Source organism: Paramormyrops kingsleyae, chromosome 25 (assembly GCF_048594095.1).
Source record: "Paramormyrops kingsleyae isolate MSU_618 chromosome 25, PKINGS_0.4, whole genome shotgun sequence".
Classification (NCBI taxonomy): domain Eukaryota; kingdom Metazoa; phylum Chordata; class Actinopteri; order Osteoglossiformes; family Mormyridae; genus Paramormyrops; species Paramormyrops kingsleyae.
Genome location: NC_132821.1, coordinates 23,859,511 through 23,876,408, shown reverse-complemented (window position 1 = coordinate 23,876,408; position 16,898 = coordinate 23,859,511). Strand labels below are relative to the sequence as shown.

The 16,898-nt window shown below is 45.2% G+C and overlaps 1 protein-coding gene across 1 annotated transcript; it reads right to left on the bottom strand.

The window, feature by feature from the left end:
* Nucleotides 1-284: 284 nt before the first annotated feature.
* LOC140582808 (probable E3 ubiquitin-protein ligase HERC6) lies at nt 285-16,805 on the bottom strand. Its single transcript, XM_072707190.1, has 20 exons — nt 16,490-16,805; nt 15,362-15,512; nt 15,011-15,099; nt 14,580-14,807; nt 14,320-14,411; nt 14,121-14,248; nt 13,868-14,019; nt 13,503-13,558; nt 13,095-13,257; nt 12,839-12,990; nt 12,203-12,325; nt 11,545-11,643; nt 4,613-4,747; nt 4,228-4,374; nt 3,356-3,522; nt 3,139-3,199; nt 2,938-3,008; nt 2,597-2,780; nt 2,382-2,484; nt 285-1,137 (listed from the first exon to the last, which is right to left on the bottom strand). The coding sequence occupies exons 1-20, from the start codon at nt 16,716-16,718 to the stop codon at nt 905-907; spliced, it is 2,763 nt and encodes a 920-aa protein (XP_072563291.1). The 5' UTR covers nt 16,719-16,805; the 3' UTR covers nt 285-904.
* Between the last annotated feature and the right edge of the window lie 93 nt (nt 16,806-16,898).

The following is a 16,898-nucleotide window of genomic DNA, read 5'->3' as shown; positions in this document are numbered from 1 at the left end:
CCGTAATAACACGAATACTCATTTTGGTTCCGTATCACAGATTAGGGGCGGTGTAAGGAGGGGGAAAGTTAGGAGGATTCCAAGGGCCCCGGAGTGACAGGGGTCCTAAAAGATTTGGAAAATAACTGGATTGGTCTGGACTGGGGGGCCCAATATGATATGCTTTCATGGGGCCCAAAATATTTAGCAACGTCACAGATAGAACTGAAACAAAACCTGATCAATCATCCACACCACAACTGCTAATTGAAATTCATTTATTAATAAAAGACTATATAACCAATATTTATTCACCATTATAATTGCAGATTAATATTTTGTCACTATAGAAGATCTACAGACACGCATTTGAATAATTAATGTCTACTGGTTTTTAGAAGGAATTTTTCAGTATGAACAAACTAAACAAACAACAAACTAAATAAAATGAAATTAAACTAGTGTGTAATATTTCTGGTTCTTATACAACTAATTAACATTACTGTATTGTATATATATCTATACTACCTTGGAATTAGACGAACACATATCTATTATGTTTGTTTTATTGATGTGATTCTGTGTTGATTTTTATATATGCAGTTAATGTGATTGTATATACATATGAATAACTGTAAGTCTCTGTGAATTAATACCTCGAGTAAATAGATAGATATAATGCAATGCTTCTCCAACTGGTTCTTGAGGATTCCCAGACAGTCCACGTTTTTGCTCCCTCCCAGAAGGACCAACATTTTGGACTGTCTGGCAGGGAGCTGGGAGGGAGTAAAAACATGGACCGCTGGGGGTCTCCGAGGATCAGGTTGAGAAACACTGATCTAAGGAGCAAATCCTGGGGGAAACGATGTGCTTGGAAAGTGAATGAAACTTTAAGTGAAGTTGAGTGAAGCCCACGGAGGCGCAATTAAGGCTGAGCTGCCTTAAACTCATCCATCCAGAAGTCCTTGTTGTGTGTGATGGCATGAATGAGCTTGGTCTTCAGCATCTCCTTCGTAGGATAGATGGGCAGATACAGAAGGTTGTGGCACGTAAGGGCCTCTGCGGAGTGGTCCTCAGTCCACTCAGGGCGGCACTGAACCCTCATTATTACCTGGTCCATCCCCAGGATAGGTACTCGCTTAGATCCCGTCAGAAATACTGAAATCACAGAAGAGCCCATGTCACTGCTTCAGAAGAGGTCAAAATAACTCGGCTGAGTTATACAACAAAATCTACATTTCCCCAACCATAATGAAATGCATAATGTTTTCATCTGCATGCTACTTTTACCTAGAGATAGATAGTTCCGGTTGAGACCAAGATTTTGTTTCAACCAACCAGTTACCTATAAAGAATCATAGGGTGCGTTCGACTTGGGCTTAGGTCTGTCTGCAGCTGACGTGACGTGGAGTGCGATCTGCTGGCAGCTGCAGGGGTGGAGTATAAACTGACTGCAGTGAAGTCGGACAACTTCTACTCCTCGTAGTCTGCGAGACCTGACTGCAATGGCAGCACTGCCAGAAGGGTGTAGATAAATCTATACAAATATCACCTGCATGCACATTACTTCTTTTACAACAACCAACTCCTCATCCAAACTGTTAGCAGTGAAAAAAATATTTATACTGGCTCTGTGTAAAAAGATAGCAGCCAGAAAAAAGATCAAATACATTTACTTCAAGGATTCATATAAAAAAAGATGTTTTTATTGTCATGTACAGAGTACAATGCAGTTCTTACTTGAATGCCTTAATTCTTCACAGAGTAGACGATTAAACAAATAAAGCAGCGAAACATTACAGTAAGTAACAATAAATAAACCACTAACTTACGTGTACTATTAGAGCATTTATTTCATTTACTTAAACTTTATTTTACCAGGTAAATTAACTGAAAACCAGTTCTCACTGCTTTACGTGCTTTTCGGGAGAAATAGCAGATTACGCATCAGAACTGCCTGGGATACAAACGTCATGCGTGTAACTAAACTCTTCAGCCAATAAGGGCAAAGGTGTGTCGTCATGGTTCCAGTTAATGCAGCCGGCTGAGAGGTGCTGCACGATCTGTCTCAAGTCGGTTTTTGTACCATGTGACATGGTGACGCGTGGTGACGTTTTGCAGCGCCGGCTGAAGCCGGACAAAAAAATCTAACCATGATGCATTGCGTATGGACCAGAATGCATTGCTTTAAGCCAGCGCTGTAAGTGGCTGCATGAAGTCAAACCCATAGTCACAGAGTACTCAACTGGTTGGTTGAAACAAAATCTTGGTCTGGATTTTTACTTTCTGGACCTGAACTACCCACTACTACTTTTACCTTTTTACATAGTACACCAACTCACAGTCTCAGCAACTAATCCCTAACTTTCCAATAAGATCCATTAACCCCCCCATGAACTTACAGAAGAAGGTCCTTTTCTCATCTTCTGACAGCTCCTCAAACACCTCCCAGAACATTTTTATGTAGGGGTGGTTTGACTGGTACGCTCCCTCATATATTGAGTTCTGGAGAGAATGTAAGTGGTTATATCATGAAATGGTCTCATTGCGAATCCCCTCAAACCCTTTCTGTCTGTCGTTATAGGCAGCATGTTTACGGGCGATATGGTTTATCAACCTGTCTGAATTTCTCCCAGTCATATTCCTCGTTCCCCACCATCAGCTCCATCAGTTCGTGAGGCTGGAAGAGCTCCACCAAGTCCACGTCACAAACCGTGAAGAAGCCTCTCTTGACCTCCCCAAAGATCGTCTCCACTGATTTGTTTAGGATGAGATCAACATAGGCCCTGACAAAATCATATCTGTGGAAAAAAACACTGAAAATTAATCTACATTCATAAATAGGGAAGCAATCATACATTGTGTAGGGTAATAACTAAAAATTAGATATTTTAATTCTAGCTCTGACTTTGAAAGAAAAAATAACTCATTATACGTGGTAAACAAATAAAGGTTTACTTGTTGGCATTGGTGACAGGTTTGTCTTTTTCAGTGGGATCCAGTTCCACAGTTACACCATCCCAGCTCACCTGGTAAAAAAACAACTGAAGCTTTATCAATAAAGTTATGAAGAAGTACAGTGTGTAGCTGTATGTGCAAAGTGGCCCAAAGGGAATCACATGTTATTCAATTAGCTGTTGGTATTAGCTTAGCACGTACTGAGTAGGTCAGGTCCATGGCTGCAACATCATCTCTGTCCTCCAAGATGTTCTTCAAAGTACTACAAAGAAAATGACGTAAATACTGTCATTAAATTCCTTCAAATCAATGCAATAATGTATCAATCAACGGGTCATTCATTTGAAAGACAACCACTCGAGACTGTTTAATAATGTTATGACCTGTTCAAATACACATACCAACACGACTCACTCACTTTCCAAGTTCAGGGCTGAGTTCTATCAAGTCCTCCAATGTGGGTTTTGCATTTAACAGCTTCTTGAATAGAGCTTGGGGAAATGGTAGGTGCACAGTGTTGTTATTGTGTACAGCTAGTCCACACAAGACCCCAAACAGGAAGTACCTTTTCATTGGTTGCGTGGGCTGTTGGTCAAGAGAAACAGGAGGGTCTTAAATGTTTTGCAATTTATTTGCATCAGAATTGAACTAGACGTCATTGTTTTAATTGTCCTTTCAATATTTCCTAAAGTTCAATAATAACCATGAATTGTGATAATGAGAATTATAGTATAGATTTCCATATATGGGTGACTTGCATCAGTAGGTAGTAGGGTTTTAACGGTACACTTTTCGTCGTGTGCCATTCGATACATCACTTTCAGTACAGTACACAAAATGAAATGAATGATTACATTTACTGACACGGGCAGAACCTAAATTCACAAGTAGATGTCGGCAGTACAGAACACGGGATTTAGATGAGATTCAGTTCATTATGATTGCTAGTGGATGGAGTTGTGCTTTACACCAAAAGAGCTGAGTGTTCAAAAGTCACGCCTACAACAAATGTGTGAAGTTTGCATGCTGCCCCTACATTGTGTTGGTTTCCTCTGGAAATTTCACTTCTTCCAGAAATCAACGAATAAGAAGTTAAGTGAATTAGTGTCTCCAAACCGCCTGTGATATTTGTGTATGTGCCTTCTGATGGACTGGCCTCCCCTGTGACCTGTGCTGCCTGGAATAGACTCCAACACCCCTTGTGGAGACCCTGACCAGTAGACAAGATGGATTCCTATATATTTACGCACCATGTAAATATGATAGCTCCTAGAATGCGCAAAGCCCCACCTTCACAGGGAACCACACCAACGTTCCTGAATCATTGGTCCAGAACATTCCAGTTTCCGGCAAAAACAGCTCCTTGAAGATCTGAAGGAAGAAGTCCTTTCGGTCGAGAAGCGTCAGCTCTGAATCTTCCTTCTCCACAAACTTGACCTAGCGTAAAATAGGGAAAAGTATATAACCAATAACTGGCGGCCTGCCCAGGGTGTACCCCGCCTCTCGCCCGAAGATGCTGGGGTTGGCTCCAGCTTCCCCGCGACCCAGATGGATTAAGCAGTATAGGTACTGGATGGATGGATGGATGGATATAACCAATAAAAAACAGGAGACATGATAGTTCCTACTTTTTTCATACATGATGCTGCTTTTTTTAAACCTATCAATTTTTTACCGCAAGATCCCTCTTGAAGTTCTCAGGGTGGATGGTGCTGAGTGTCTGGAATGTGTCCTCGATGAGTGCAAAGCGGCGGAGCGGGAGATACAGTGGCGGCGTCATAATGGGCCACATCGGGATCATCCGGATTTCCTGGGGCAGGTTAGAGAACACAGATACTTTATTCATTATTCTGTGGGGAAATTGGGTAGGTTTTGCATATCCCATGTTGCTCTCCATGAGATACCCAAATATATACCATATGGACAAAGGTATTGGGACACCTGGCCATCACACCTACAGGGACTTTTATGACATCCCATTCTAAATCCATAGGCATCAATATGGAGTTGGTCCCCCCTTTGTAACTGTAACAGCTGCCACTCTTCTGGGATCTTCTGAGCTTTCCACAAGTATATGGAGTATGTCTGTGGGAAGTTTTGCTCATTCATCCAGAAGAGCATCGGTGACGTGATCAGACACTGATGTTGGACGTGAAGGCCTGGCTCACAATCTCTATTCTGGTTCATCTCAAAGGTGTTCAGTGGGATTGAGGTCAGGGCTCTGTGCGGGTCAGTCATGCTCTTCCACGCCAAACTCACCCAATGTCTTTATGGGCTTTGCTTTGTGCAAAGTCATGCAAGGAGCATAAATGGCCTTCCCTAAACTGTTCCCACAAAGTTGGAAGCATAGAATAGTCCAATATTTCTTAATATGCTGAAGCATTAAGAGATTCCTTCACTGGAATTAAGGTGCCTAACCCAACCCCTGAAAAACAACCGCATACCATTATCCCTCCTCCACCAAACTTTGCAGGTAACGTTCTCCTGGTACCTGCCAAACCCAGACTCGACCATCAGACTGACAATCACAGAAGCATAATTTTTTACTCTACAAAACACATTTCCACTGCTCCAGAATCCAGTGACAGCATGCTCGTCTGCTTTTTGTGCTGGGGTTGATACCAGAGGAAGAACTCTGCAGTTACTGAGCCAATAGAACAATGGCAACTTTTACGCACTATGGGCCTCAGGACCCGCTGATAGTGTTGTAGTTCTCGAGACCGGTCTTGGTCTCGAGACCTTGGTCTCGGTCTTGTCTTGGTCTCGGACATAGCGGTCTCGATGGGATGGGGAAAAAAAGAGAAAACAGCACATCCTCACAGAACAGTATCATTATTCATTACGCGCCTCAATTCAAATGCAACCAGTCAGATGCATCTACTTTAAAAACGTTACATTTTCTTTTTTTTTGTACATTTTCTTTTTTTTTTTTACTCCCTCCACCACCCCCCCTCTGCGGAGGACTACTTTATTTATTTGTATTTATTTATTTAATTTTATTTATTTATTTATTTATTTTTATTTACTTCCTCAAGAGAAGGAGAGGGAGAGAGAAGGGGGAAAGAGAAAGAGGGAGAGAGAGGAGAGAAAAAAAAAAAAACAAAACAGATAATCTGCTTCCATGTCTGCTGAAAAGAGAAAGACAACATACAACATCTGTACTAATCACAACGACCACCAAACGTTAAATGTTGTTGAACAGCACACACAACCAGCATTACAACACATGCCCAGAAACAACAGCCGATCAAGACAGTGTGTGTCCGTGAGCACGCGTCCGTGAGCACCTGTGTGCACACCTGTGTGTGTCAGCGCGCTGGTGTTCCTAAGGTTTCTCCATGTAAATGTCTAGTAGTGTGTGTGGGGAGCCACAGCCCCGCCCACCCAGAACCCTGAAGCCGACACGGAGGAGACCCGGGCCCTAGACATCCAGAGGCCCCCCAGGGCACGGGAACCCCAGGAGGACCGCCGCAGGGACAATTGCAGCCCCCACCCAGAAAAGGGCAGAGGAGCGCTCCGGAGGGGGGCCATCCGGCAGCCACATCGCAGGAGCCCCAGGGGGCCGTGGCGACGAGCACGCAGGCCCCGCCGGCGGCCGGCCACACCAGGGCAGACCGGACCCCGGGCCCAGAGATCCAAGGGCCCCCCCCCCCAGCCGGGGCCCTGATAGAGCCGGAAGGGCCAGACCCCGGCAAGCAACCGCCGAGAGTGAGCCAGCACACACCAGAGCATCCAGCCCCGGACATCGAGAACCACCAACTCATCGGCAGCCGGGGGCCCCATCCACCAGCGGGGAGTGTGGTGGGGGGCAATAGAGCCTGAGATGTTATTTCAGGTGGAGTCTAAGACCCAACCTGACACATACGTATAGACAAACAGGCGTACACATACACAAGCATACGTTCCCACCCTCATGCGCACATAAACAAATATTCACCCATTCAACATGGAGACACACAGATATGAACGCCGTACACACACTCACACTCCCCATATATACTCTATACTCCGAGATCCAGGCACCACCACCCCCAGAGGGGCAATCCGCCACCAGACCCCGGAGATGGACCCCTTTTTTCCTCTGGTGTGGGGACCAGAAGACCACCCCGGACCCCGCAGCAGCCGAGAAGCCCACCAGCCCAGACCCCGACTGGACGGCCCCCAGCTCCAGATGGCGAACCGAGAACGGGGGGGTGAAAAGACCCCATGCCTCCCTCCGCCCGCTCATATGTGGTGTTGGTGCGTGTTGTTCTAAAGTGCTTTAAAACAGGGGAAGGGCATGGTGCTAACCACCCTCTGCCAATCAGCAGCTGGTGTCAGCTCGGCCCCTCCCCAGAACCCTCAATGTCTATGTGCAAATTAAAATTGAGAAGTGGGCACTGGCACCAGAGGTAAGGCTGAGTGAACAGACCGCCCTCCGGACGCCATTTTGTGTGCCCACCCCCAAGGCCCTAAATGTATGTGTCATGAGAGAGTAAGTAATGAGAGTGTTTAAGTTGTGATGTGTGACTGAGACACAGGTGGTCACGGGGGGACAGAGGAGGAATACCTCCCCTGCATCCCAGCGACGCACCTGCACCTCAAAGCCCTATATGTGTGTTGGAGTGACGGAGCGGGAGGAGGGAAGCACTTAGGGATGGGGAGGAAAGGACTGGGGGGGGGGCAAGTACCCCCCCTTTGGAGCCAGCTCCCCCGCTGACCCCCATAAGCACCCCCATTACCTGGAATCCACCCAGGGCGGGGGGTCCAGGCCCATCCAGACCGGGGCCTAGAGCAGCGGCACCACCGGGCACCACAGAGCCCAGGGCGGCTAACCGGACCCCACCATAGAGGGAAAACTACACCCACCCCACCATTCAGTCAACTCCTAGACTACATAAGACAATAGACACCCAGGTTGAGTCCATTCTCCTCCTCTATTGGATCCCCCCCCCCCCCCCCGCAGAGTGGATTCCCCTTAGGCAGGGACCACCTGCGGACAGATGGTAACAACCTCCCCGCCAGCTAAAGAGGCCCCCAGCCTCACCGACGCGCCGAAGGCCCCCGCGCCGGGGCCGGGCCCCAGTGCACGCGTAAACCCACATCCCGGCGACACACCCACCAGGACCAAAGCCCCCCCCAGCCCAGCCGGAACCCCAGCCCGGAGGCAGCATGCCCCCAGAACCCCAAGCCCGCCCCGGACCCACCCAGGAGCAGCACAGCCGCCAGGCTGGTACCCTACGTCCGCCGGCACAGGCTACCCCAGCAGCGCTGCATGCAGCCACCAGAAAGACGCCACCCAAGAGCCACCAAAGCCCCATCTAGGCCAGGACCACAGCCCCAACACCAAACCCCCCCAGAAACCAACCCCCAGGGAACCCCCAGACACCCCAAGCCCATATGACCCCCCACACCAACAACAAAGACCAAAGCGGGACAAACCTGCGACCCCCCACCCCCACTAGGTGACGGAGCTGATCAAAGGAGCCCAGAGAGACTGATCTAATGTGGCGGCAGAAGCTGTATCAAGACTAATATGGTCCAGCAAACTGTCTCTATATTGGTTGATATTAAGATTATTTTTATTTTTCCAGTTCATGAGGACAGTCTTCTTAGCAATGCATAAAGCGGTGAAAGCCATGTGGATTGTGTTAATCTCCGTAGTGATACCATCTAGGTCGCCCAACAAGCAGACTGAGGGAGAGGCTGGGAAAAAACCCATCCTGAACATCCGATGCCCTGTATAGTGCACTCTATGCAGGATTTTGTATTGTATTAATTGTAAACTGGAACTTCTAATCAGTTCAAAGGTTTTTAAACCTTTGGGGAACTGGTCGTTTACGCCAAAGTCCGTTCCTTTCAACTCCCTGCCGCGACTCTTCACTTGCTGCTTCTGCTTGAAATTCCCGAATTCAGCCACAATAGGACGCGGTCTCAGGGCACCAGGCCTCTTAGCTCCCAGCCGATGGACTCTGTCAAAGCAGATGTTTTCCACAGTGTCCTCTGGAAGCTTCAGATGGGTCTTGATAAATGTTTTAACCGTAATTTCAGCGTCCTCTTCAGCAGATTCCGGGATGCCTGAAAACACCAGGTTATCTCTCATGCTATGGGCTTGGAGATCGATGACAGTCTCTTTTATTTTTTTATTTTCTTCTTTTAGATTGGTCACATTCTCAGTTAGAGACTTGACCGAGCCCCGTAGTGAGGCGTTGTCAGCAGCGAGTGTTTCCACCTGTTGCTGGCTGAATTCCAGAGACTCCCTCAGGGATTTGAACTCCTGATGTAAAATCTCGACCAGAGACAACCTCGCGTCGAAGCTGGACAATCGCTTGTCGATTGACTCCAGGATGTCGGCAAAGTCTTTACTAGTCGGCGAAGTTGTCCCGGGGGAGTCTGCCGGGCGACTTCTTTTGGATGACGGCGTCTCGCTTTTGCCCGGGGAAGATGTATTTAGGTTCTTCTTCATGACTATAGCGTCGAAATATCAGTCAATGTATTCTTCGAGTGATTCCAAATTCCCCTCGCTGTCCTCGCTGTCCTCTCTGTTCATTGAAGTTTTCCGCCAAGTCTCCGGCGTCTGACGTCACTTACAGCATTTCCGGTCCTAGTTTCACTATACATTTTCTCAATGGACACTGCCAGTGCACAGTCCACACACTTCATACACATCGCATGATATCGAAGTCGGCAAAGAAATGTTCCAAAACGTCACCATGTCACATGGTACAAAATCCTCGCGAGAGCAAGACGACTTGAGACAGACCGTGCAGCACAAACTGGAACCGCCTCCATGATGACACAACTTTGCCCTTATTGGCTGAAGATTTTAGTCACACGCATGACGTTTGTATCCCAGGAAGTTCCAATGCGTTATCTGCACGTAAAGCAGTGAGAACTGGTTTCAGTTCATTTACCTGGTAAAATAAAGATTAAATAAATTACATAAATGCTCTAACAGTACAAGTAAGTTAGTGGTTTATTTATTGTTAGTTACTGTAATGTTGTGCTGCTTTATTTGTTTAATCGTCCAATCTGTGAAGAAGGCATGCAGGTGATATTTGTATAGATTTATCTACACCTTTCTGGAAGTGCTGCCATTGCAGTCAGGTCTCACAGACTAAGAGGAGTAGAAGTTGTCCGACTTGGCTGCAGTCAGTTTATAATCCACCCCTGCAGCCGCCGGCAGATCACGCTCCATGTTGCGTCAGCTGCAGACAGGCCTAAGCCCAAGTCGAACGCACCCATTGCTTCTTTAAGGGAGGATGGGCAAAATTACAATGTCGTCGGTGATTGGCTGTTGTGCTGGCGTTCAGTAAACCTCTGCTCAATAAGCCATCGAGTTGTCTGTCTCAGCGCATTCTCTGTGTGTATCAACATGATCGTCCTTATTTTTTATCGATAAAAAAATTCGAGATCGTTTTATCGCCCAGCACTAATAGCATTCTCTTCAATTCAAAGCAGAGGATCATTACATAGCCGTATTTATAGCTTACCCGAGGCCTATCTCCCTGGTATAAGAGACTTAATATGAACATCTTTCTGGTACATCCCATCTCTTTCCCTTGACGAGGTCTGATAAAATGGTTATAGGAGAGGATTGCTGAGAATATTATTTTCTATAACTATGACAAATCTGGGAGATTTTAAATGAGAGACATATGGACATATGGACAATATAATTGAAAAGATAACATGAATTTGATTTACCGAGTAATGACACTTTACAGCAATGCCTTTTTTCTCTACAGTTGATCTGAGTAATGTGATGTCCATTCTAGCCCTAGTCTGTATTCGGTCTTGGTCTTGGTCTTGGTCTTTACCAGTCTTGGTCTTGGTCTCGCCTTAGTGTGTCTTGGTCTTGGTCTTGGACTTGGTCTTGGTCTTGGTACCCTCAAGTCTCGGCAGTGTCTTGGTACCCTCCGGTCTCGGCAATATCTTGGTCTCGGTTTAGGCGGTCTTGACTACAACACTACTCGCTGACCATGTTCTGTTACTTTACCTGGTTTACCACATCATGTCTGAGTTTCTGTTGTTCCTAATTGCTTCCACTTTGCAATAATACCACTTACAATTGACCATGGAACATCTAGCAGGGAAGAAATTTCATGAACTGACTTATTGCAAAGGTGGCATCATATGACAGTACCATACTTGAATTCACTGAACTCTTCAAAACAATCTATTTTTTCAGAAATGTTTGTAAACCTGACTGCATGGCAAGGTAAATCATTGACTTGAATTCAATGATTAAGAGATGTATCCCAATACTTTTGTCCATAAAGTTTACATGCAAGAAAGGACAAGTTCTGGGGTTAATGCCCAGAGTCAGCCAGTGTGTTGCATCTCAGGAGGCTTTCAGCTCAAGGGCCCAATGATGGCATCACCCCTCCGACCACAGGACCTAGACCAGCAACTGTCTGATCACAGGCAGAGTTTTGCAGTAACTAATGTTCTGTGTTCATTCAGAGAATGGACAATGACAATGACCTCCTTGATACCAAAACTAATTATAATTGAAATGATCAGTATAAGGAACAATAAGGATCATTTGCATATAAGACTTAATTTAAGCTCAATTGTTTTAAATGTCTCTGTATATTGAATCATAAGAAATGCGAACTGACTCACCTTAATCACAGGTACAGCAGATTTAAAGACAAAGGTCTTTCTCTGAAGGTCCAGAACAAATGGAAAGCGGCAGAAAATGGCTGGAGTCTCTGGGGTCTCCTGATTAGCATTGGAAATAAATTCACAGTTTAAGTCAATGTGAGAAGGACACTGCAAGTTAATTCTCTGTTTTTAATCCACCACGTTATGGTAGCTAAGCAGGTAGAGCCGCTGGCTCACAGCTTGCTGTTGAATGTGCTCGAATGTGACCTCGGATTGGTTTCTTCCCAGTATTCATGTCCCTAAGGCTCATGGGAGTTTTACTTACACAGAAATGTTCAGACTGCAGAGAAGGTGGGTCCAACCAATCAGATGTCTTGGCCTCGTCTCCTCAAGTTGCTTGGACCCACCTCCTTTACAATGTGATTGGTTATCTTTCTGAACCACTCATTTTTTTGTTTTGCCCTCAGAATTTTTTTGTGTAAGGAAAACTCCCATGAGCGACCCAAAGCTGCCCGTTTTATGGGAGTATTAGACACCACAATCTGCACCCCTGTAGCCAATCAGAATCAGTAATGGCTAAACTAACTACCTGGGAGAACTGAAAACAAGGCCTGGATTTGGAATCCAGGGTCCGATTTGAAGAACCCTGTGCTAGATGTTCATATTTCTGTCTTACCACCCGGTTCTTCCAAAGATACCACTGAATCCAGTCCTCGAACAAAACAGGGAAGAGTTTCAGGTCCAGTAAATGAAATTCAGAAGCAGGAACAGTCTGAGATGCTTTTCTGCTTTTATTTGCCTGTGAAATTGAATGAAATTAATTTGAAGTCAGTTTAATGCAATTCAAACTCTTTATGACTATTCGTCACATCTTCTTCCAAATATTTATCCAGCAGAGAATCATTGGAGCCTATCCTATATGGAGCATAGGTGACAAGACAGAATACTCTACACACTATCGGAAATCCCTTCTTGTCATCTAACTGTGTGTCTTTGGGCTACACAAGGAAACCAGTGGGAGGCTCACATGATACAGGGAGAACATGCAAACTCTATGCATACAGAGTAGGGGGAGGGGGGTTTAAACCCCCATCCCCTGGAGATGTAAGGCAAGAGATCTATCCACTAACCCACTCTCACCACATAACCCGACATTGTGATGTGTTTATAAGAATTTTGCTGTATATTGTCTATGACAGGAGCTTATAAGGCAGCAGAAACCTCAACATTTCCATGACGTTTCCCTAGCTGGGACTCATTGTTCAATCACAATCATTTCGCTCCCGCATCCCCATAAAAAGTGAGCACTAACTTTGTGCATTTCCTTCAGAATCTGAAGTAAGTCTTTCACAAACATATTATACACAGGAAGCAGGTTAGCCTTCAGTAGGATGGACAGAGCATGTTTCCACATGCCAAGGTGTTTCTTGAATGACTCCAGCTCCAAAGAGGACCACAGGGTTCCTGAGGAAGAAAATAGGCTTTGAGATTCAATAATGTATTAGTGTTTGATGGCAGGTACATATGCATCATGTAGCCTTAGATATTTCTGTCTAATGCTTACGTACTCAGCCGATTGATTGACGATTCAGGTAAATTGATGATGGACCTGGCCATTGGCTGGATAAAGTCAATGATATTCTGGTCGTTCTGGAACAGCTGACATTCACGCAGTCTGAGGAAGTTCTCCACTGAACAAAGAAGGTCGGATACCAATATCGCAGCAGCATCCTGTATGAACAGGAGATATTTTTCCCCATTGGGAAATGTGTTTAGTGCTCGTTGGACATCAAGGATCGCTAAAACTCAATTTTTAGGTTACGATGGGAAATTTCATGACACGAATGGAAAAGGAAAATTTTCTCCAGTGTGTATGTGTGTGTGTGTGTGTGTGTGTGTGTGTGTGATACATATGATTTTCAAAAAATATATATCGTTTTAAAAGTTAACCCACCCCAGTGACAGGGAAACACTACCTCAGGTGGTGTGGAGTAAATGAAGCTTACATTCCAACCCGCTGCTATCTTCATGTCTTTGAGAGACCAGAGATTGGAGAGTGTTACAGGGCAAAGCAGTAATAAATGGTGTTTTAATACAACCAAAAATAATCAACAATGATGGTGTCTTGACCATCAGCTATTGAAGGTGAGATATGTCGGCTCTTTAATCAAATGATTTGATTAAATTTAATCATAAATGTTAACAGCCGTCGCCTTCAATTTTTTCGAAAAGTGTCTTGATGCCATTCACCATTTATCTTTATACATCAAACATACATCAGGTACAAGTATCATCTTCTGATCTATGAACGATTCTCATGGGGTAGGGGGTTTATCCAGACCAGTATCTGCAGACGCTCCAGTGGATCTCCAGGTTTCTTGCACGGGGGTGGGCTGTAGCTGGTTCTCTGTTCGCCCGGTCCCCAGCTGGCCCACCGATCCATTCCCGAAGGCCAGCAGGTGCCCGGATGCCATGAGCACCAGGGTATGATGGCTGCAAAACAGGAAATCATGTGTTGGAAATTACACTGGAACTAGTGCATAGGAATAAGTGGACTGAAGCCTCTCTGTAAATGAGACTTTTCACACCGTTACCTGCCACATGCTATCTGTTTAGCACGACCCTCTAAGCCCTCCACCTTCTTAGGTCTCAGCTCATTATTCCTGGAGTTGTGTCCAAGCTGGCCATGCTTCCCCTCTCCAAAGGTGAACACATCACCATCCTACGAATCAGAGCAGCGTAAGGAGACGTGCTGGACATCCCAGAAATGGCAAAGAAAAAGCAGCATCTCACCTTGCTGAGGACCACGGAATGAGCTTCTCCACAACTTATGTTGCACACGCTAAGGGCTCTAAGAGCAGGAACTGCACATACAGTGAATCTTCCTGCCAGTGATAAGAAAATCAGTTTCTGTGTTAGCATGGAACAATGCAATATTTATGACGGAAGCATTTTACTCAAGCTCTGTTGTTTTAAAAAATTAAAACTTCGACTACCTTTGTCCCAAGTCTTGAACAGTAAACCCTCAATTCAGGTGATCATAAAAGACTTACCATTTTCATCCACCCTGTTGAGGCCCAGTTGGCCAACATTATTGGCTCCACAGCAGTAAATCTCCCCAGAGAGGGAGATGGCAAAGCTGTGCTCTCCTCCTGCGCAAACCTGGATCACTGGCACTCCAACAAGAGAGAGGACCCGAGAGGGAACAGCCTGCGTGGAAATAGCCTTGCCAAGGCCTAGCTGTCCATAGCTGTTCCTTCCCCAAGAAAACATCTCACCCTCTACAGGATAAAAAGAAAAATCCAGCAATTAAGCTAAGATTCACCTGAGCCTTTAAATAATGGCAACGTAACTATCCTCAGGCCTTTGTTGCATGAAGATCAGGGTTTCAATATCATGTACTCAGTTTATGGGTCTTACATGTACCATAGACATGTGCCATCATACTGAGCAATAAATTAAACACCACTGTGCAGTTACATACCCTTAGTCAGAGCCAGGGAATGATATTTTCCGCATGCAACTTGAATTACAGGTGTAGGCATACTTGATGACATGGTTAGACGTATTATCCTGCAAAATACATATAAGGCAGTCATGATTTTTAATCATTATTAAGTATTCTTTTTAGTCATGATTTTTTGTTTTAATTTTTTAGCAATTTTTTAATTTCAACACATTTTTGTTGGCTTGTGTGAGAGTCATCTTGTTCAATATTGACATCAATGGATTCAGTTCTTCAAATTGCTGTATTTCTTATCATAATGAAAATTACGCTGCCTTACACCGAGCTCCTGTTTATGAATAAATGCGCGTTGCTCTTCTTTCTCTTTACCTTGGCTTCAGCTCTTTATCGAAGCGTCCGGTCCCCAGCTGGCCTTCGCTGCCACGCCCCCACGCCAGCACCTCCCCCGACTTACACAGCGCTAGGCAATGCTCCTGCCCGCTGGCCACGCCCACTGCGCTCTCTGGCCTATCCAGTGCCACTGAAACGGCCAAGTACAACCCAGTCTTAATCTCACTGTTCATCATCCAATTTATGAATGAATTACTGAGGGATCGGTTATATAAAACATGACACAATGTATGTACTTTGCTTACCAAGAATGACGTGTCTCTGAATTCCCACTGCGCGAACACGAGTACAAATGGAAAATACTTACATTTAAAACAAGATGTACTATATGTAGGCCTATGACGTTTCCAAAATCATGAATATATAGGCAAAACGCTAACCCAGGCATTTAGTCAAAGTTACAAAAAAAGGAAATTATTTTATGTATGTGTGATATAATGTTAAATTTACTTTGTCTAAATGCTCTCAGGTTGTACCCCCCCCCCCCCCCCCACACACACACACCCAATAATCAAAGCCAACCAATACAACCCCCTGGACCCCCTTAAATTGGTGGAGACCTCAATCCCCACAATGTTCAACCCAAACTTATACCCTTGCATTTATTTGTTATATAAATTTCACTAATAGCGAGCCTGATTACACTTACTGGCTTATCATCAAATTCATTACTTTATGTTTTATTTAGTAGTGAATTGGTGGTCTTCTATGGCATTTCGAGCAGAAAATACGAGGCAGACGGAGAATGGGTGTATTAATGATGACACTAAGTTTCGTTACTCCTACGTCATGAGAAACGAAATTGAAACCGAGCTGAAGTTGCCAGTATGTATACAACAGAATAGGTTTATCATAACTAAAGGTATTCCAATACAAAAAGGACGCCTTTATGTGTACGAAAATTAGCGTCTTGTGACGATTTTTCCGGTAACAAAACGTTCTTATTTACGAGAATGCAAAATAATTAAACAATAAAAACTTATGAATTAAGTGTGCGATTAAGTTTCAAGATTTATTTGCCACATACACAAGCATGCATGTATGTAGCGGAATTCTTCGCCACCTGCTCTCTAGTCTGCACGAAAATTTGCGCGTTGTATTCATTACCTGGGACATTGTTCGTTCCGTTTCGTCTTCCGAGTTGTCCCGATGAGTTGCGCCCGCATGTCCAGATCTTCCCGCTATTGCTGAGAATCAGAGTATGGGATTCTCCAGCGGCTACTTGTATCACCTGCTCAGGGAAGTCAGTGAGTTCTCGGGGCACCGCCACTGCTGTGCCAGCGCCTTGCAGGCGAAGCCCGAGTTGCCCACGCGAGCCGTCCCCCCAGCTGTACATCACGCCCTGACTCGGTCGGCCTCAGGGATGCGACTGAACTCACTTGTGCAAAGAAGTGTCTCACGTATCGTACCTCCTCCTATATATCCGCGCAGGGACATCACGGTTCCTAACCCCAGCTTACCGGAAGTGTGCCAATTAAAAACTGACGTGTATTATCTGCTATGCAATCATCAAAGC

Bases quoted from the DNA above. Each gene is read 5' to 3' on its own strand.
- LOC140582808 (XM_072707190.1), bottom strand. From the start codon at position 16,718: ATGTACAGCTGGGGGGACGGCTCGCGTGGGCAACTCGGGCTTCGCCTG. The intron at 15,100-15,361 runs GTAAAGAGAAAG...TGTATTTTGCAG, and splicing joins GATAAAGAGCTGAAGCCAAG to GATAATACGTCTAACCATGT. The intron at 12,326-12,838 runs GTTAGTGCTCAC...TCAATTTCACAG, and splicing joins TTCTGAAGGAAATGCACAAA to GCAAATAAAAGCAGAAAAGC.